This window comes from Medicago sativa, chromosome 8 (genome assembly GCF_051527215.1).
Source record: "Medicago sativa cultivar Bolivia chromosome 8, Bolivia_mono, whole genome shotgun sequence".
In the NCBI taxonomy this organism is placed as follows: Eukaryota; Viridiplantae; Streptophyta; class Magnoliopsida; order Fabales; family Fabaceae; genus Medicago; species Medicago sativa.
The window spans coordinates 70,621,211-70,640,344 of record NC_140756.1 but is presented as its reverse complement, the minus strand read 5'-3'; the positions used below and the strand labels follow the sequence as shown (position 1 = coordinate 70,640,344).

The window sequence follows — 19,134 nt, the reverse complement described above, 5'->3', positions numbered from 1 at the left end:
GAATATCTTTAAGTAAGCAATGTGATCTAAGTTTAAATGGACTAGCGAACTGATTGTTCAATTAGATTAAACTATCTTTTGATAATTAACACGAGGTTTTAGGGAATTCGACTATATATTGTATCATATTTCTATTCTAGTTTATAATAATACATTTATATATGCAAAAAATTAAGGTATACTAATAGAACTTAAATTATTGAAAAACTTTACAAATTTATATTTTAATTCAAAGTACAAAATATAATATAATGAAATAATATTTTTCATATTACTTAAATAGGCCGGCCTAATAGGCTCAAGAGGCTTTTAAAGAGGCCTGTGGCTTGGCCTTTTAAGCTAAATAGGCTTAAAAAAAAGTCTAGGCCTTCTCTATTTAAGAAAAAAACATGGTCTGACCTGTCGTAGGCTAGGCCGTAGGCCCCTATAGGCCGGCCTGGCCTATTCCCATGAATTCTACTCTTTACCCAAACGGTTCTGCTCATTCCCAAAGTAAAAGTCCAAAATGCCCCTACGCATGTTAACATGCGTTAGTGTATTATGAGCGTATGTTAAGTCACGCTACGTGACTTAACATGCGTTAGTGTAGTATGAACGTGAATTAAGTTACGTACCACTTAGCACTAGCGCAAGTTAACTCACGCTAGTTGGCCGATGAAGAACAAACGTTTTTCCAACTTTGGTCAGCTTTTCAACATTCAATGTACACGTTTTTTATCACTTTCACACGTTTTTTTTGACCACATTTATGTTAAATACAACCTAGGTTCACATTTCTACCTATAAATACCCTCACATACTTCCCATATTCCTCACATTATCTCCTCCCACTCTCTCACTCTAATTCTCTTCTTTCTTTGTTTTTTTTTCTTCAATATTCTCTTTGGGGGTAAAAAGTGATCAAAATTCGTCGGGGTAAAATAGTGAGTAGCCGACTTGGGGAAGTGATCGACCCTTGTGATAATTTTAAATCTGCTTTTTTAACCGCAGAAACTTTTTACCGTGGGTAAAAAGAACTTCTTGTGGGAAAAAAAAAACCAGATTTAAATTTAGCCCAAGGGTTGATGATGTATTTTCCCCAAGAAGGCTGCTCACTATTTTACCCCACGAAGATTGATTACTTTTTACCCCAAAAAGGATAAAATAAGTAGATTTAGTGAATTAGTTCAAAAGTATTGTATGAATAATTGTAATGAATAATTGTAATGTATGCATTATCAATGAAATGAGATGTTGTTATATTTACTTTTATTTATATTTAGTCCATTTGCTTTTATTTATATTTAGTCCATTTGCTTTTATTAATTTAGCCCATTTACTTTTATTTATATTTGTATTTATTTAAAGAATAATATCGAATCAATAATTTAGAATAATGTTAACAAAATAATTTCGGAATAATGTTAATAAAATAATTTAGAATAAAGTTAAGAAAATAATTTAGATTAATGTAAACAAAATAATTTAGAATAAATTTAAAAAATTAATTTAGAATAATGTTAAAAAAATAATTTAGATTAATGTAAACAAAATAATTTCAGAATAATGTTAATAAAATAATTTAGAATAAAGTTAAGAAAATAATTTAGATTAATGTAAACAAAATAATTTAGAATAAAGTTAAAAAATTAATTTAGAATAATGTTAAAAAAATAATTTAGATTAATGTAAACAAAATAATTTCAGAATAATGTTAATAAAATAATTTAGAATAAAGTTAAGAAAATAATTTAGATTAATGTAAAAAAAAATTATAATAAAGTTAATAAATTAATTTAGAATAAATTCCTTAAATGTAACAAAAAAAAAGGCATAATTGAAAATTATTTAGTGCATAGTTTTTATATGCACTAAATGCAGTCAAAAAACAGTAAAAAAAAACGTGTAAAAATCAATAAAACCATGGTTGAATAACCGACCAAAGTCCAAGAAACGTGTTCTTGAGTTGTGACCACCGGCCTAACTAGCGTGAGTTAACTCACGTTAGTGTTAACCTGTGCGTGAGTTAACTCACGCTAGTGTTAATCCTTGGCGTGAGTTAACTCACGCTAGTGTTAATCCTGGGCTCAAGAACACGTTTTTTTTGACTTTGTTCAATGCATTTTAATTGATTTTACACGTTTTTGTTAAGTTTTTACACGTTTTTTGACCCTATTTATGGTAGATATAACCTATGTTACAATCTCCCCCCTATTTAATTGATTTTAATTGATTTGAAGTTGAAGGAATTTTGGAGTTGGGTAATTTGAGAGAAAATTGAGATTTGTGTGTGTTGTTTGATGAAAATGAGGCAGAATGAGGTTCTGCCTGGGCTAATAACATCACGCAACGCAACTTAAGTCACGCAGCGTGACTTAAGTTGCGTTAACATTACAACTAGCGTAAGTTAACTTACGTAACGCATGTTAACATGCGTAGGGGTATATTGGTATTTTACTTTGGGAGTGAGCAAAACTGTTTGGGTAAAGAGCAGGATTCTATTCCCATCCCTAATGATTACCATTCCCCATTTGCACAAGGGAAATGCTAACAAGTGCTCTAAGGGCACTTGTTAAGAAGTCTAAAAAAGAAACTTTGTCTTGGAAATGATGCATTTAGTGCATTAAAACTTTAAAAAGTGACTTTTCTTATATAAAATTTACCAATTATTTATATTTTTGGATCTTTAACAAGTGCCCTAAAAGCACTTGTTAGCAAGACCCTTTGCACAATGCTATTATCATCAATAGTCTGCAACAGAGTCTTCAAAATTTTACTTTGATTTTTGTCTCTCTAAATTCTGTTTTCAATTTTAGTCTCTACTTTATTTATAAAAGTTTGTGTTTCGTTTTTCAAACTACTTTTTTTTTAGGAAACGTTTCAAACTCCTATTAGTCCCTCTAAATTAACTATTTAATCATTATCAATTTATCTATAATTTCAAATTAAAGAATAGTTAAATTAATGATATTTTATAGTCTCGTAAATGATATGTCATAAAAAAATCATTTGGAATACGAAACGTAAAACTGAAAATTGGTATTTAAAGGAACTTAAACATTTTTTTAGAGGAGAGTGCCTAAAAACATATTTACCCTTTTTAACTAAACATTCATTTGATTATATTCTTTAGTTTTTAAATTAATTTCATGGAATTATTTGTTATGTTTGATTTTCAAAATTAAAATAATGACAACAAAGTTTTATAAATTTGTTTTCTAGGAACAAATTTTCAATATATTTTAACATGGTGATGGTGAAGAGTGATGATATTGGTGATAGTGATAGTAACGGTGACTAAGCTATATAAGTGGCAATAATGGAAATGGTGATGAAGGTTGTAGACTTGTAGTAGTGGCAAAAGTAGTGATGATAGTTGCAACAAGCAATGGTGACAACAGCTGGTGGTGGAAGATGATCACATCAACAATAACAGTGGTATGTTAAATAAACCAAAAACAAATAGAATGTATTTTCCATGCCCAACTCTAAAAATAAATTAACAAAACATGTTTTCAAAATAATACTAAAAGCAGATAATCAAACATTTTTAAGTTTCTAAAAACAAAATATTGTTTAAAAAAACAACTATTAGCTACAAACAATAATTATACATACCATTTGTTTTTAGGTTTGCATTGTCCTTTTACATGTATTCAATTTTTAGGTATACTTAAGAAAGTTGCTGGCTTATAGACCCCAAAAAAAATAAAAAAAATCTTACCACCATAGTTTAAGGTAGAAATTCATAATGAACTCATAAATGAGAATCAATTGAAGTGTTAAATTTTTAAACTTCAACAACTGTAGTTATACCATCATTCAGATTAACATTGTTTCGGATTGGGTTTTGTGCGATCACAAACTGCAGGCAGTCACGCAATCAAAGATTCATGACTGTCTGATTGAGATTGAAATGTTCTATCACGTTCAATCTCAACCGGACAGTCATGGATTGCATGACTGCACGCAGTCTACGACCAGAGTTTGGATTCCTTTGTTTCGAATCACTACCATTTGTTTAGGTAAATTAGTGATTATTTTGGATTTTTGAGCTCTTTAAAAGTCCCTCTGAGACCATTTTGACTATGAATCATTGATATTTTCTTTACTCCTATATTTTTGTTAAAACTGGTTTCTTATTCAAGATCTCCCATGAAAAAAAATATACATAATCAAGACTTGCACATTCTTCCTAAAAATATCTTACTTTAGCAATACAAATTTCAAATAATTTAACATCATTATCTCTTCTTTTGTATATCCTTTCCCAGTTTGCAATTTTGCTTCTGCACAAAGTAAACATGTTTTACACAAAGTAAGCTACATATCAAGAATACAATCCCATATTTGGAGTTAACTCATATAATTGTATCCCATAAAAGCATAAGATGCATATTTACCCTATTAGTATAAGCTACATATCAGAGTAAAGCATTAAACCTACAAGTAAAATGTTATATATTGAAACTAAACCTAGAAACATATAGAAGGCACCATAAAATCTTGAATAATTCATCAATTTAGTCCCTAAAATATATAAATATAAGTAGTAGTCTCTAAAGCATATGAAATCCGTCAATTTAATCCCTAAAGTATATAAAAATCAGTCATGTTGGTCCCTAGCATCTTAAATAGCAGGGACTACAGTGAGAAATTTTATATACACTAAATTGGAGAGTGATACTATAGAAACAAAAATGATAGTTTATTCTAACATCTTAATCAAGGTTTTCAAAAAGGGCCACAATGTGAGCTTTGACATCAAGGTTTTTATGTCCGGGCATCTATAGTATGACAGCAACTGAAGCCACATCAGCCGCATTCGACCACAATTCTCCGCAATATCGAAAATCGTGTTGCCAGCGCAATTGTTATCACGTTTTAAAACCTTAAGCGTAATAGTTATAACCCTTAGCATCTTGGTAGCCAATTAGTTCAACTTCAATACCAATGGTGTCATGTTTTTTTTTTTTTCCTTTTCTTTTTGACGCAAACCAATTGTGTCATGTTGGACCCGAAAGCTATGCTTTATATCTTGTGAATATCCACAAAACTGAGACCATTGGTATTCACAATATACATGACAACAACAACAACGCCTTATCCCACTAAGTGGGGTCGGCTACATGGATCAAATGCCGCCATAATGTTCTATCAAAGACCATATTTGGATCCAACTCATTGACCTCTAAATCTTTTCTAATGGTTTCTCTAATAGTTTTCTTAGGTCTTCCTCTACCTCTTTTAACCTGACTCTCCTCCATTTGATCTACTCTTCTTACCACGGCGTCTACGGGTCTTCTCTCTACATGTCCAAACCATCTAAGCCTATTTTCTACCAACTTTTCTACTATAGGTGCTACCCCCACTCTCTCTCTAATGATGTCATTCCTAATCCTATCATGTCTAGTCTTACCACTCATCCAACGCAACATCCTCATCTCCGCTACGCTTACTTTACTCTCGTGTTGGCTCTTAACCGCCCAACACTCCGTACCATACAACATTGCCGGTCTGACTGCTGTCCGATAGAACTTTCCTTTCAGCTTAAGTGGTACTTTCTTATCGCACAAAACACCTGAGGCTCTTCTCCATTTCAACCACCCAGCTTGAATACGATGATGTACATCAGCTTCTATTTCTCCGTCATTTTGTACTATGGACCCAAGATATCTAAACCGTGTAACTTGGGGTATGATATGATCTCCAACTTTCACCTCTAAGGTAGACCCACTTCTCCTTTTACTGAAGTTACATTCCATATATTCCGTCTTGTTTCTACTCAGGCGGAAACCGTACGCTTCTAAGGCTTGCCTCCAAGTCTCTAGCCTCCCGTTTAACTCCTCCCTCGACTCACCAAGCAAGACTACATCATCTGCAAAAAGCATACATCTCGGTGCTAACTCTTGGATGTGTTCCGTCAGTACATCCAAAACTAAAGTAAAAAGATAAGGACTTAGGGTTGACCCTTGGTGCAGTCCTATTGTTATGGGAAAATCTCCGGTATCCCCATCCTGCGTCCTCACACTAGTCGAAGCCCCCTCATACATATCCTGGATAGCTCTAATATAGGCAATCCTCACCCCTTTCTTCTCCAGGGCTTTCCACAAAATCTCTCTAGGTACTCTATCATACGCCTTCTCCAAATCAATGAAAACTAAGTGCAAGTCTTTTTTATCCGTCCGATATCGCTCCATCACGCGTCGAAGTAAGTAGATCGCTTCCATAGTCGACCTCCCAGGCATAAAACCAAATTGGTTATCCGTAACGTGAGTCTCTTTTCTTAGTCTTCGCTCAATTACCCTTTCCCATAACTTCATGGTATGACTCATTAGCTTAATTCCCCTATAATTCGCGCAATCTTGTATATCCCCCTTGTTCTTATAGATTGGAATTAAGGTGCTTCTTCTCCACTCGTCCGGCATTTTCTTCGTCCTCATAATCTCGTTGAAAAGTTTTGTGAGCCACCCAATTCCTCTATCGCCAAGACTTTTCCACACTTCGATAGGTATGTTGTCCGGCCCAACTGCCTTGCCATTACTCATCCTTTTCAACGCTTCTTTCACCTCGTGCTCCTGAATCCGACGATAATAGTTATAGTTTCGGTCCTCCTCTCTGATGTCTAACCTGTTAGAGTCTGGTAAGATCTCATATCCTTCGTTAAATAAGTTGTGGAAATACTTCTTCCATCTATCCTTAATATCTCTCTCTTGCACCAAAACTATACCCTCTTCATCCTTAATACACTTCACTTGGTCCAGGTCTCTTGTCTTTCGTTCTCGTCCCTTCGCAAGCTTGTATATAGATTTCTCCCCCTCCTTGGTACCTAAAGATTGGTATAATCCTTCAAATGCTTGAGTTCTCGCTTCGCTCACCGCGTTCTTAGCCTCTTTCCTAGCTATCTTATATTTATCCCAAGTTTCGGCATTTTTACACTTAGACCAATCTCTAAAACAATCTCTCTTGATCCGAACTTTACTCTGAACACTGTCATTCCACCACCAAGATTCTTTACCCCTAGGTCCAAAACCTCTAGATTCTCCCAATGTCTCTTTTGCCACCTTCTTAATCTCATGAGCCATCCTCTCCCACATATCATTAGCGCTTCCATGTGGTTGCCTGAAACCTCCCTCTAATATCTTGTGTTGGAATATCCTTTGTTTGTCACCCTTTAAATGCCACCACTTGATTCGCGGAGCCCCGCTACGGTCTCTTCTCTTTGCCCTCCTCTTAACCCTTACATCCATCACCATTACTCTATGTTGGGTAGTTAAGCCCTCTCCCGGTATGACTTTACAGTCTAAACAGATCTTCCTGTCTGTTTTCCTAATGAGAAAGAAATCGATCTGAGAACAAGAGGCCCCACTCTTGTAAGTGATGAGATGCTCCTCTCTTTTCCTAAAACACGTATTTGCTATTGTAAGATCAAAAGCCGATGAAAAATCTAAGATGGAATTTCCCTCCGCATTTACCTCCCCGAGACCATACCCCCCATGCACGCCCTCGAAACCTCTCGAAACCCTCCCTACATGCCCATTCAAATCCCCTCCTAGAAAAATCTTTTCTCCTAATGGAATATCCTGAATTAATCCTTCTAGCTCCTCCCAAAACTTTACTTTAAGGTGTTCTTCTAGTCCTACCTGAGGTGCATAAGCGCTAATTACGTTAAAGGTGTCTTGTTCCACTACACACTTTAAGGCTATAATCCGATCTCCTATCCTTTTAACATCCACAATATCTTTCTTCCACTCCTTATCCACAATGATGCCTACCCCATTTCTCGATCTAACTTCGCCCGTGTACCAAAGCTTAAATCCTGAACTATCTAATTCTCTCGCCTTTTTCCTCACCCACTTAGTTTCTTGTAGGCACATAAAGTTAATCCTCCTCCTAGTCATAGTGTCTACTACTTCCATAGATTTACCCGTAAGAGTACCTATATTCCAAGTTCCAAAACGAATCCTACTCTCATGAACTAGCTTCTTTACCCGCACCCGTTCACGAAGATGTGGGAACCCTTGCTTATTTTTCACTACATCCAGGCGGCGATGCAGCGGCCCTTGCTCATTTGACACTGTACTCGAGCCATACAGCGCGTTGCTTCCGGGCAACGACCTAGCATTCACACTATTTCGTATTTGGTCCATGTCATAGAGATTCGACAAAGTTTTACGTTGGCTGTCGAGGCCTAACACAACCCTCTCCATTTTACCCGGGCTTGGGACCGGCCTTGGCAGGATTATTCACAATATACATGAACTAAATTAAAATACCGACGAAAAAAAAGAATGAGGATTTTTATACTGTGAATAGCTCAATTACAGTTATATTAATCAGGCATGGATTCAAAAATTTCAACAGAAACAGACATGAATTATCACAGCGCACATCTATTTGTAATTAATGACAACATAAAAAATGGTAGATCCCTCCTTATATGCTATAGTATTACAGCAAACAAGCAGATCAGTAGAAATACACTGACCTGTCAGTAGTTTCGCTCGTCTTAGGGAGCACAAAATTTTCTTCTGCTGGAAGAGATAAAACCCATAAATCGCATCACTTTCATGAAGTAAAAAATAACACTGCTGTAAACACAAATACAAGGCGTCTTACATTTGTTATCATTTTAGATACAAAGTGCACCCATATCACGTGTCACTGAGTCATATTCACAAGATACTCCAGCTTTTGCAGAAATCCCTTTCTTCGTATCTTTTTTGTTCCTTCTGGAGTCAGTGGCTTGGTTACTGATGCAAAAAAAAAAGAATATAAAACTATGTCAAGAATCAACAAAGTTAGAGAACATTTGGTTAAAAAGAAAAAAACAAAGTTAGTGAACATCGTGACAGTTCCCTAGAAAATAATTGTGACCACTCGGCAGACATTATCTGAATAGTTGAAATTAAAACAGGACTACAAAAGATAAAAAGTCTAAGATGCATACACTAGAAACTTAGCAGATTGTTTCCCCGACGAAGTTCCACAACAAGCTTTGTATTTCTTTTTTGAACCGCACGGGCAGACCCTGTTTCTAGGAATCTTCTGTGGTTAATCCCGATAGAAGGAGCGGCAAGAACAACAAACAAAAATGCCAAAGGAGATCATAATATTAGAACAGTGCCTGTGAAAATATTTATTTTGGATCACTTCCCCAACCCAAAGGAAACTAAACACCAACAAAACCTAAAATCGAAGGGGAAAAAAAAACCTTGTCATTTTGTTGCGATGTGATATTATCATTAGTTTTTGTGGAGCTATTGCTCACTTCAACATTAGTGCTGTGACTGCTCTCCTCTACCATGTTTTCTTTGTGCTTCTCATGACTCTCATTTTCATCGCAACCTGAAGATCCCAGGAATTCGAGATAAGAGTTAGAATATAATGAATAAACATAAACATGAATGAATCATACAAAGATATAATATGCTACACAGAAACAAATTACCAATTATGGACAGTTCAGAAAGTGAAAATTGCGATGACTAGACAATAGACATTACCAGTAGTACTAGCCTGACTAGGAAGGCAATCAGAATTTGAAGAGCACTCTTCTGCTCCTTGTTCTGCTATTAGAAACTCTATTGCAGCATCAACATCTCCATTCACCTGCTCTAGAATCTGCAACAAGGAATTTATACTTATATGTCAAGTTGTTAATATTCACGCAAGACTTGCACACAAACAGAAAGAGGCATGCACTTATATTGCACCTGTTCCACTTTTTCTCTGTTTTCACATCCACTTCCAGCCATAACCACCTTTACCGACCCGGGCTGAAAAGTTTTCTTACTAGCTTCAGCATACGGTTTTCTAGCCCTATCTTTCGGTTGATGTGATGGTGCTGAAAGATCGGCATCAGCCTTTCAAAAACTAGAATTAATCAGGAAATAGCTACTACTCTTGAGTTTTAACTCTTAACATTAATTTGAGAATTAGGAAACAAATGCCAACAAGAACCTTAATAACAATTGACCTTGCAGGTCCATCACAAGGATCATCCTTTAACCGCACACTATTATAATGCTCCCCATCATGATAAGACCTAGAAAAACACCATACCCGAATAAAGCATCAAAATTGATATGCAAGGTCAAGACAATTATTCTGAACTGGTTTTCTATAGAAGCGATTAGTATGCACACCTTAAATGTTATATATATGCACAAATAGGTCTATTGCATTTAGAACAACGTTACTAGTTTCCATCCCTTAAATGATCTTCCTCCGTCTCATAATAATTGTCACTTTTGCATTTTTTTTTTTGTCTCAAAAGAATTGTCACTTTAGAATACCAATGCAACATTCATTATTATTTTCCACTAATATAACCTTATTTATTGAAGTTCATTCCACTTAACTACTCCGCTAACTATAATTAATAGGGTGTTTTAATAAATGATACTAATTTTACCATTAAAATCAACTACACTACATTTTCTTAAAATCTGCGCACAACCAAAATACGACAATTAATTTGAAACGGAGGGAGTAAAATGGTAATATTAGCCTGATAAGAAACTAATAGTTACAAACTACTTGAGCCACATGTTGGTAAGATCTGAAGATTAATAAACAATATGATCTGAATCCTAGGAATTGTCATTAACATAGTTTTCTGTTTATGAATAATAATGAATGGATGTCTGCTCATTGATTTCATCAACATTCCGTCAAAATAACCTAACTAAATTATATCAGCTAATAACAGCTTCCTAGACAAAATTTAATTATTGTTTACCACACTTCATATCAGAATAAACAACATAGACTATTACTCTAGTACTCTCTGCGATTCTATGGTATTGCTTTTAATAGAATACTGCATTTGAAAGCATAGGTCTCCAAATCATAAAATGAAGACCTAGAGTCTTCCAGCAAGTTGAAGATATGAACAATTATTTGCTTGTTCAGTCATAGATTTAGCATATCAAAAAAATCAATATAATGATCAGCCTAAAAAAATAGACAACACGGTGAAATTTCACACAATTGAAGGTCTTAGGATACCGTAGGTAAGTAACATACTTAGGCATAACTACACTCATAATAACAATAGACTCCACAGTACTTACAAATGGACCATGTGAACTTGAGAATCATCGAAATTTCTTATATACCACCGAGGAAACATGTTCTGCATAGGAAAACCAATAAGCGCGTGAATTTCAATTAATTTAAGAGAGCAACAACATGCAAAGTCTATCTAGAAATTTGAGAAGCACTTGGACAAGCACGCTCATGTGTCTTCAATCTTGAAATTCATGATGAAGCATACAAATTTAAAAAACAAAACAAAATTTATGGTACGAAGATGATATGCTACTTAAATATCTCCACTATGGTACACCCCAATCTTCATTCTGGTGTAAGTAGGAATAATCTAATCAATCAACAGTGTATCATATAAAAAGATGTGACATGAGAATACAAGGGGGAGGAATTAAACATGTTCAAGGGCTACTCACCCGATGGATGCATATGTTACTATGTGTTACAAGAGAAGCTGCCTGCAATTCCATATGTCCAGCCCAAGTACCATCATTTTCCATGGTCTGGCAATAATCATCGAATGGGACTTCATCTTCAATAAAGGGCTCAAACATCTCCCGGTTGTCCTGTTAAATGTTAATCACAGCTTCATGAGTCAAGACCATTTATGTACAAGAGTTTTCAGATAAAAAAAAGAGGGAAACTAATATGGTAAGCTTGCATAATAATTGAAACGGGTACATCTAGCAAAATCTGACCAGTTTGCATATTCAAAAAAGTAAACAGACTCAACCAATGGTTACATATAAGAATATCATAGTAAAGATTAGAGTATGTAGGCAATCAGAAATCCTTATGACTGAGCATCTATTTTCTGTTGTTATGCAACCTCTCCTTATATTTAATAGGTTAACTATCAATATACAGTTGATTAAGTAGGTAAAGGTCCTGAATATAATAATCATTTGATTGCCCCAATCAATTTTCTTCCTACAGATTTACGTCAATATAAACTACAGATTTAACTAAAAGTTTCTGGCCATATTTTTTATTTTTTTTACTTTCATGATCAGAAGATTTAAAGATAAGAGGGGCCAATTGATTAATGACGTATTATGGTGCAATTAATTCCATGTGGATCAAAATCATTACAAAAGCAGTTCAGAATCTCAACAAGAAAAGAAAAGGAAAGAAAAATTTGTTTCCAAAACATCATACCAATATGTGTTTGACCACCATGCTGCGGTACTTTTGATGTTCCCCCTCATTACCTTCCAACTGATCAGCAAGGGCTCTGGATAACAATACAACAATACATATGTTAAAACTATAAATGATGCTTTTCACACGAAGTTCAATGTGACACTCATGCAAGAAGGGAAAAGGGGTAGGGCATAGAGATCTAAATCTAAATTAACAACTGATAATGAGGTCACGTAGGTAATTATTGTGGAAGTGCAAATGCCTAATATGCAATGAAACATCTATTTGCTGAAAAATAATAATACTCTACTAGACATGATACAAATAATAGTAATTGCCGATGGATGTGAAGCATTAAAGCAGACCTGAAGAAACAATTACCGTCTGCTGTCACTTCGACAATGCGAAGGCCTAGAGCATCCACCTGACTCCGAAATTGAGCAGTATCAACCTGTTTTCCCTGCTTCTTGTTCTGTCACAAAATAAATGACCGATCAGAAATGGCCGAGTATACAAACTACATTTGTCATTCCTATAAGCATTACAAAACTTAAAATTGTGTTCGTTACTTACAAAATTGATATAGAAGGTATCATCCATCGTTCTTAATTTTCAAATATTTTACATTAATACCAGATACAATTAGATATCTTAATACTATCAATCGTGGCATTTTGAAATAGTTTATATTGACAGGTTTGTTTAGATTGACTTATTTTAGCTTATCTACTGACATAAGTTTTGAGAGACTGTCTGAGAAAACTTATTAAAACAGTTCACAACATGTTCGCCAAGACAGTTTTTGAAAACGGCTTATAGCTTATACGAAAACAATTTAAATTTATTTTATCCTATGCTATAGAAATAAATTTATAATCAATGAAGATTGAATGCAGATAGAAAATTGAAAAATAAAATAAAAAACTTAAAACAAAATTTGAAGAAGGTGAAGGATAAAATACTTGTGGGTTTTGTGGCTTCTTCTGAGGTGGTTTCTTGTGTTGCTTCGGTTTAGCCATGTTGATGTTCTAAATCGGAAAAAGAAAGACAGATTTTCGTTTAAAACGTCGGTTGTAGAGGGAAGACAGACGCAACTGAAATAGAACAACCGGGAGCCTACCAACTTACTTAGGTGTTGCCAGCCCATGGGCTTCGCAAACATAGCTCAAAAATGGGTTTTATCAAAAAAAGAAAAAGAAAAAAAAAAAATACTTTTTCCATTCCTTTGTTAAATATATGTTCGGTAAAAAAAAAAAATGCTGAAGAGTGTCCTTGAGGCATTGAGGGAAGGGGAGGAGAGGGATTTTAACGAAGGGGAGGGGATGAGAGATATTTTAATTAAAAATGTGTTTGGTTCGTAAGCGGAGGGGAGAGATTTTAAAATTATTTTACTGTTTTGCTCTTAATTAAATAAAGATAATAAAATAACGAAACAATAACGATGTAATCGATAACAACATAAATAGAAACAATTGACTTTTTAGGTTCATTGAATAATTAATGTATCTCGCTATAAAGATAGACTAGATACATCACTTACACAATGAACCTAAAAAGTCAATTGTTTTTATAATAAGGACCGGAGGGAGTATGGCTTATGGCGATAAGATATTTTGATAGATCGTAACTTTAGATATAAATATGAGGTATAACCTATAAAATTGGGAACGTCTAAGTTTAGTCTTTACTTAATTTTAATAGGTTTTTTAGTCCCTACACAAAAAATTACCTCTAATTTTAGTCCCTGTTACAACAAAGTTTGTTTAATTATCCTTAAACTCTTAAATTTTTGTACGATTTTTTTGAGACAAGTTTAGAATAGTATGAAAAGTTCATTAACTAAAATTTAGAATTTTTTAACATGAAATAAATTAAATATGAATTTTTAAAATGACAAAAGTTAAAGATAAAATTAATAAAATCTGGACGTAGAAATCAAATTTTGGGACAATTTTTTGCAGAGGAACTTTTAGTAATGTTCTTAACACGTCTGCAAAAAATTGTTCAAAAACTCAAGAGTTTAAGCATAAATTAAACAAATTTGAATTGAGGAGGGACGACTAATACTGAGTGCAGAAATTTTTCTTAGGGATTAAAAGAACTATTAAAATTAAGTAAGGACTAAACTTAAAAGGTCTCAATTTTATAGAGACCAAAAACATATTTAACATTAAAAAAATTTATTTAATTAATGTTTAGTTTATTTCGATTAAGATAAAGAGGTAAAATTATAAGAGATTTTTTGAGTCTCGTAATTGGAATGAGTACAATATAAAGGTAAAATTGTGAGGAAAAAATGATAAGTTATACATTGTAAACTACTTGAATTAGTTTGTAAAAAAATGTTATAAATTAGTAAAAATAAACTATAAACTTGTGAAGAAATAACAATTATCAAATAAGTTTTTTTTTTTTTTTTTTTTATCGTAGGAGCTTATAATTATTATTTTCTAGTTGGCAACTAACCGGCCAAAGAAAATATGGTCTGACTCTACCACCATCACACAACGCCATATGTTACAACATAGGACCATATGCACCCTAGAGGTGTCTTGGCAGAAATGATAAGATCATTGTGGGGTTTTCAATTGATTATACAACAACTTATCAAACTAAAGGAAAACATAATTTAAGCCTCTATCAAACTCGTAACCCCTTGAAAGGTATGTAAAACACCAACTAAAAAAGAAAAAAAAAATCAATCGAAACCTGAGGGGACAATAACTCCCACCCTAGCCACCTATAAATATTAAATACTATCCAATGCCGGAAGAACCATGTCACATGTAACAAACAAGTGACCATCTAACTCTAACGCCAAACCATAAAAAGATACCACTCAAATCCGCTATCACCCTCGTTCTAAAGAGATTAAGAAATGTTGGAATCCTATCATGGAAAAGTTTCCACAAGAAGACACTGGTCTTTAATGGGACCCAAGACCTCAAAACCTTAGCCAAGAATTGAAATCCTGCTCTTTACCCAAATGGTTTTGCTCATTCCTAAAGTAAATGTCCAAAATACCCTTACGCATGTTAACTCACGCTAGTGTTAAATTTGCGTGAGTTAACTCACGCTGCGTGACTTAAGTCACGTAGAAAAAACACACTAAAACTCAGCGTGAGTTAACTCACGCTGGTTTTGTTTCATCCATATTCCAACTTTTTCACATGTTATGTGGCTAGGAAAATGTGTGATGGTTATTGATTCCACTAAAAAGTAGTGGTGGGATATGTTTCAACTATTCAAACATGTGTGTGGCTAGGAAAATGTGTGATGGTTATTGTTTCATCCATTGTGTAGCTGTTGGAATATGTGTGTGGCTATGAATATGTGTAGCTAGGAAAACATGTATGTTTCAACTATTCAAACATGTGTGTGGCTAGGAATATGTTTAGCTGTTGGAATAACGCTCACAAAATGTTGCCAGCACATTTGTTTGAATAGTTGTCACCGTTTTCCTATGGCATATGTGTAGTGTTGGCATATGACATATGTTCTCAGCAAACTATAAGGTTCAGTGTGAATTTTAGGGGAAAGGAAACGAGCGTGAGTTAACTCACACTGAGTTTCAATGTGTTTTTTTGGCGTGACTTAAGTCACGTAGCGTGAGTTAACTCACACAAAGTGTGTTAACTCACGTTTCCATTTACACTAACGTGAGTTAACATGCGTAGGGGTATTTTAGACATTTACTTTGGGAATGAGCAAAATCGTTTGGGTAAAGAGCAGGATTCCAAAAATTGAATCTCATTCAAATGAGTACCCCTATCACCCAGAGGCCCATGAGACATGATCGAATAAGCCAAACTAATCAAGTATACCTTGTTTGAGTCATGTCTCCATGACCAAGACTACGGTACAGTGGAAATATCAACTTCATTGAGGGACGAGACTAGGCGAACTAACAAACCCTGCTCCAAAATAAGCAATTCTCTCATCCACTTGAGATCACATATTCATTCATTTCCCATAAACTATCATATACCAATCACCCAACCGCACTCTCAGTGACCAAAAAGTATCTTTGGAACAGGATCCTAAGAGGAATTTCCCCCACCCTTCCATAAGGATGTAGAAAGGTCAATAACAACTTTAGAGAACCAATATGAGGTGGAATCCATCCACAAAGGATATACAATACTAAAACCCTAAGAACGACCCCAAGATGAGACAAGGTGGAACTAGTTCCATACCTAGCGGTAAAAATGTTCCTCTAGAGGCTTGTCTCACCTACAATGGTCCTCTATCGCCACTTGTTCAAGAGGGCATGATTGGCGTGCCTCATATCACTCACTTGAAGCCCTTCATTCCTCTCAGGCTTTTACACATCCTCCTTACTTACATAGGATAATTTCGTACCACCCTAAGCCCCCAACCCCACATAAAATGCCTCTGAAGACTAACTATCCATTTATAGACTTTAACCGTCATTTTATGAAGAACAAGAAGAAAAAGGGAATGAAATTGAGAATAAAGTTCAACAATGACCACTCTAACTTCAAGACTCACAAATCTTTTATTCCACAAGCCTAACTTCTTAGAGATGAGATTGATCATCGGTTGGCAAGTCATCTCTCTACAAGGATTGGCCTCAAGAGCAAGGCCGAGATACTTAAAAGAAAGCGTCACCACTCTACAAATATGAACTATAAGCTATCCGTTATAAGGTTATTCCAATTAAGAAACCTGAAAATTTACTAGCATGGATCAAATTTGCTAATAGAAAATATTTGGAAGACCATTGTTTAAAGAATGAATTTAGAGGAACTGAAAATAAAAAATGATATACTTATAAGAAAAAAAATTATTTAGTGCAAAAAAAATTATATATATATATTTTTTAAAACCAAGGACACATGTTTCAAAGTATTAAGCCTAAAGGGAAAATTAGAATATAATTTCTACCTACAACAAAAATAAGAAAAGGTAAATAGTCAAAATTTGATTATATTATTTCCAATTATTAGAATATAAAATATTTATTATATAAATTATTAGTACATTGTATATTAGTTAGAGATAAATGATGGATGAGTTATGAACTTGAGCCTCAATTATCTCTAACTAATACTCCATACAATATACCAATAATGTATCTAATGAATATTTTATATTTTAATAGTAATGTTGTACTATAAATATAGGCTTTTGCACACACTTTTATTATTCAGAAAGCTAACGGTACAAGATAAAAGTCAATCATTCGAGCTGTAAGGAAGAGGATCTTTATCCGCCTATTGTTCTCTATAATGTATGTTTTTCTATTGTTTTATAATGATATTTGATGCCATGATTGAGGTTCCAAGATGAACCCTTTCTTATTTGTTGGATTCAATTAATAAAGTTTTTTATTCAATGTATGATTCAAGTGTTTGATTTAATTTGTATATGTTCGTTTCTATACCATATCTTAGATGGAGCATATTAGGATTGACAACCCTAATTCTATTTGAACCAGACAATAGTAAATTGCATATTTCTAAATTAAATTCTTTGAATTGAATCTAAGTATGAATTTAGGGCTATGATTTAAGGGAATGCCACAATTGTAACTGGTTGAATTGTGGTGATATTAAAAATAAAACTTCAACTGATTCATCACGATGTCATGTTCTACTTTCTTAAATCAAAAGACAGGTAAAAAACTAATAATCAACGAGTTAATTCCAACAAAGAGAGAAGGGGGATTCAAGAATTCTCTAATCACTGTTATACTTATGAATCACAAATCCTAATCTCGCATTAGACGGGACAATTAACACCCTCCAAAACAACTTCATGTTTTCTTAATTCTTTACTTCTAATAAATTCTTCTAACTACTGAGTTGAACGACAATTCCTATAAAGACAATAACTAACTACTTTATTACTTGAGTAAGATTTGGTGCACTTGCCAACTCATAAATATACACCATTAATGGCCTAATTACCATTTTAGTTAATTTTATTTTAGTGGATTTGGTTTATACCCTACCACCCTTGATTTCTTTTTCTATTATGAATAATATTTGTTGAGGTGTTACTGACGGTACATTGTAGTGCGAACATTGTGGGATGTCAATGTATCATATTAATAAAATAAAATAAATACTTACATATGTTGAACCCACTATAATTTTCCACACTTGCTAACGGTATATTCTATTATGCAAATGTTTAATTTTTTTAAATAAACAATTATTCATTTTTTATCAAATTTTTGCAAGAATGAAAATTCCTCATATTTTATTACAAATTTATCAAACTTTTTTCACCCCAAGCATAAGATTATTTGCATTGATGAACCATGTGCGTTTATCAATCCTCTATCTATTCTGTCAAGATTAAGAGACCAAATAATCTGTTGTTTTTGGATTTCCAAACTGTTAAATTTGGATTTCCAAATTCTGTTATCTACCGAAGTTGTTACTAGGTTGAGTCACGACCAGGTCGCTCTCTTTAAGACGTTTCGTGGCACTACCCAAAGTTGTGCAAGGTAGACTATCAACCACGCCGCCTCCAGGATAAAACAAGCCCAGCTACAACTGTTCGATTAACTACTGCACTGTAGAAAAATCGTTCGAGAATTACACCCTCAAAATATGGCTCAATCGTTTGATCGAAGCCACTCGATACGGTACGTAACCGCTCTATTCGAAACCGTTCAAATTAATATGGTATTATTACCATTCTATTATGGTGCTGAGACCACTCAAATATGGTGTTACCACCATTCTAACTTCTCCAAAACATGAATATGGCACTACGACCACTCAAATATGGTGATACCACCATTTCTCTTTAAAATAATATATATATACTGTTAAGATCATTCTTTAATATGATCTTAATAGTACTCTATATTCCGAAGAATCATATATTATCGAAGGGACTATGAACTTAAGACCAAGGGACTATGGTCTTAAGAACACTCTTAATACCGAAGGGACAGAAAGGAGTAGAAGCAGAAGAAAC

At 34.0% G+C, this 19,134-nt stretch overlaps 1 protein-coding gene across 6 annotated transcripts; it reads right to left on the bottom strand.

Annotated features, from left to right (window-relative positions):
• Positions 1–4,059: 4,059 nt before the first annotated feature.
• Positions 4,060–13,330, bottom strand: LOC146901075 (SEC-C motif-containing protein / OTU-like cysteine protease family protein). 6 transcript variants are annotated; one of them, XM_085735637.1, is made up of 13 exons: positions 13,140–13,330; positions 12,543–12,649; positions 12,193–12,268; positions 11,451–11,600; positions 11,058–11,119; positions 9,943–10,027; positions 9,696–9,845; positions 9,486–9,603; positions 9,194–9,327; positions 8,930–9,106; positions 8,599–8,732; positions 8,468–8,513; positions 4,060–4,268 (listed from the first exon to the last, which is right to left on the bottom strand). In XM_085735637.1, the coding sequence occupies exons 1-10, from the start codon at positions 13,194–13,196 to the stop codon at positions 9,095–9,097; spliced, it is 951 nt and encodes a 316-aa protein (XP_085591763.1). In that variant the 5' UTR covers positions 13,197–13,330; the 3' UTR covers positions 4,060–4,268; positions 8,468–8,513; positions 8,599–8,732; positions 8,930–9,094. The 6 variants fall into 6 exon arrangements, with proteins under 6 accessions (XP_085591763.1, XP_085591759.1, XP_085591760.1 ...); XM_085735633.1 differs by having other exon boundaries at positions 8,930–9,027; XM_085735634.1 differs by having other exon boundaries at positions 8,468–8,510; positions 8,930–9,027.
• Positions 13,331–19,134: the final 5,804 nt, after the last annotated feature.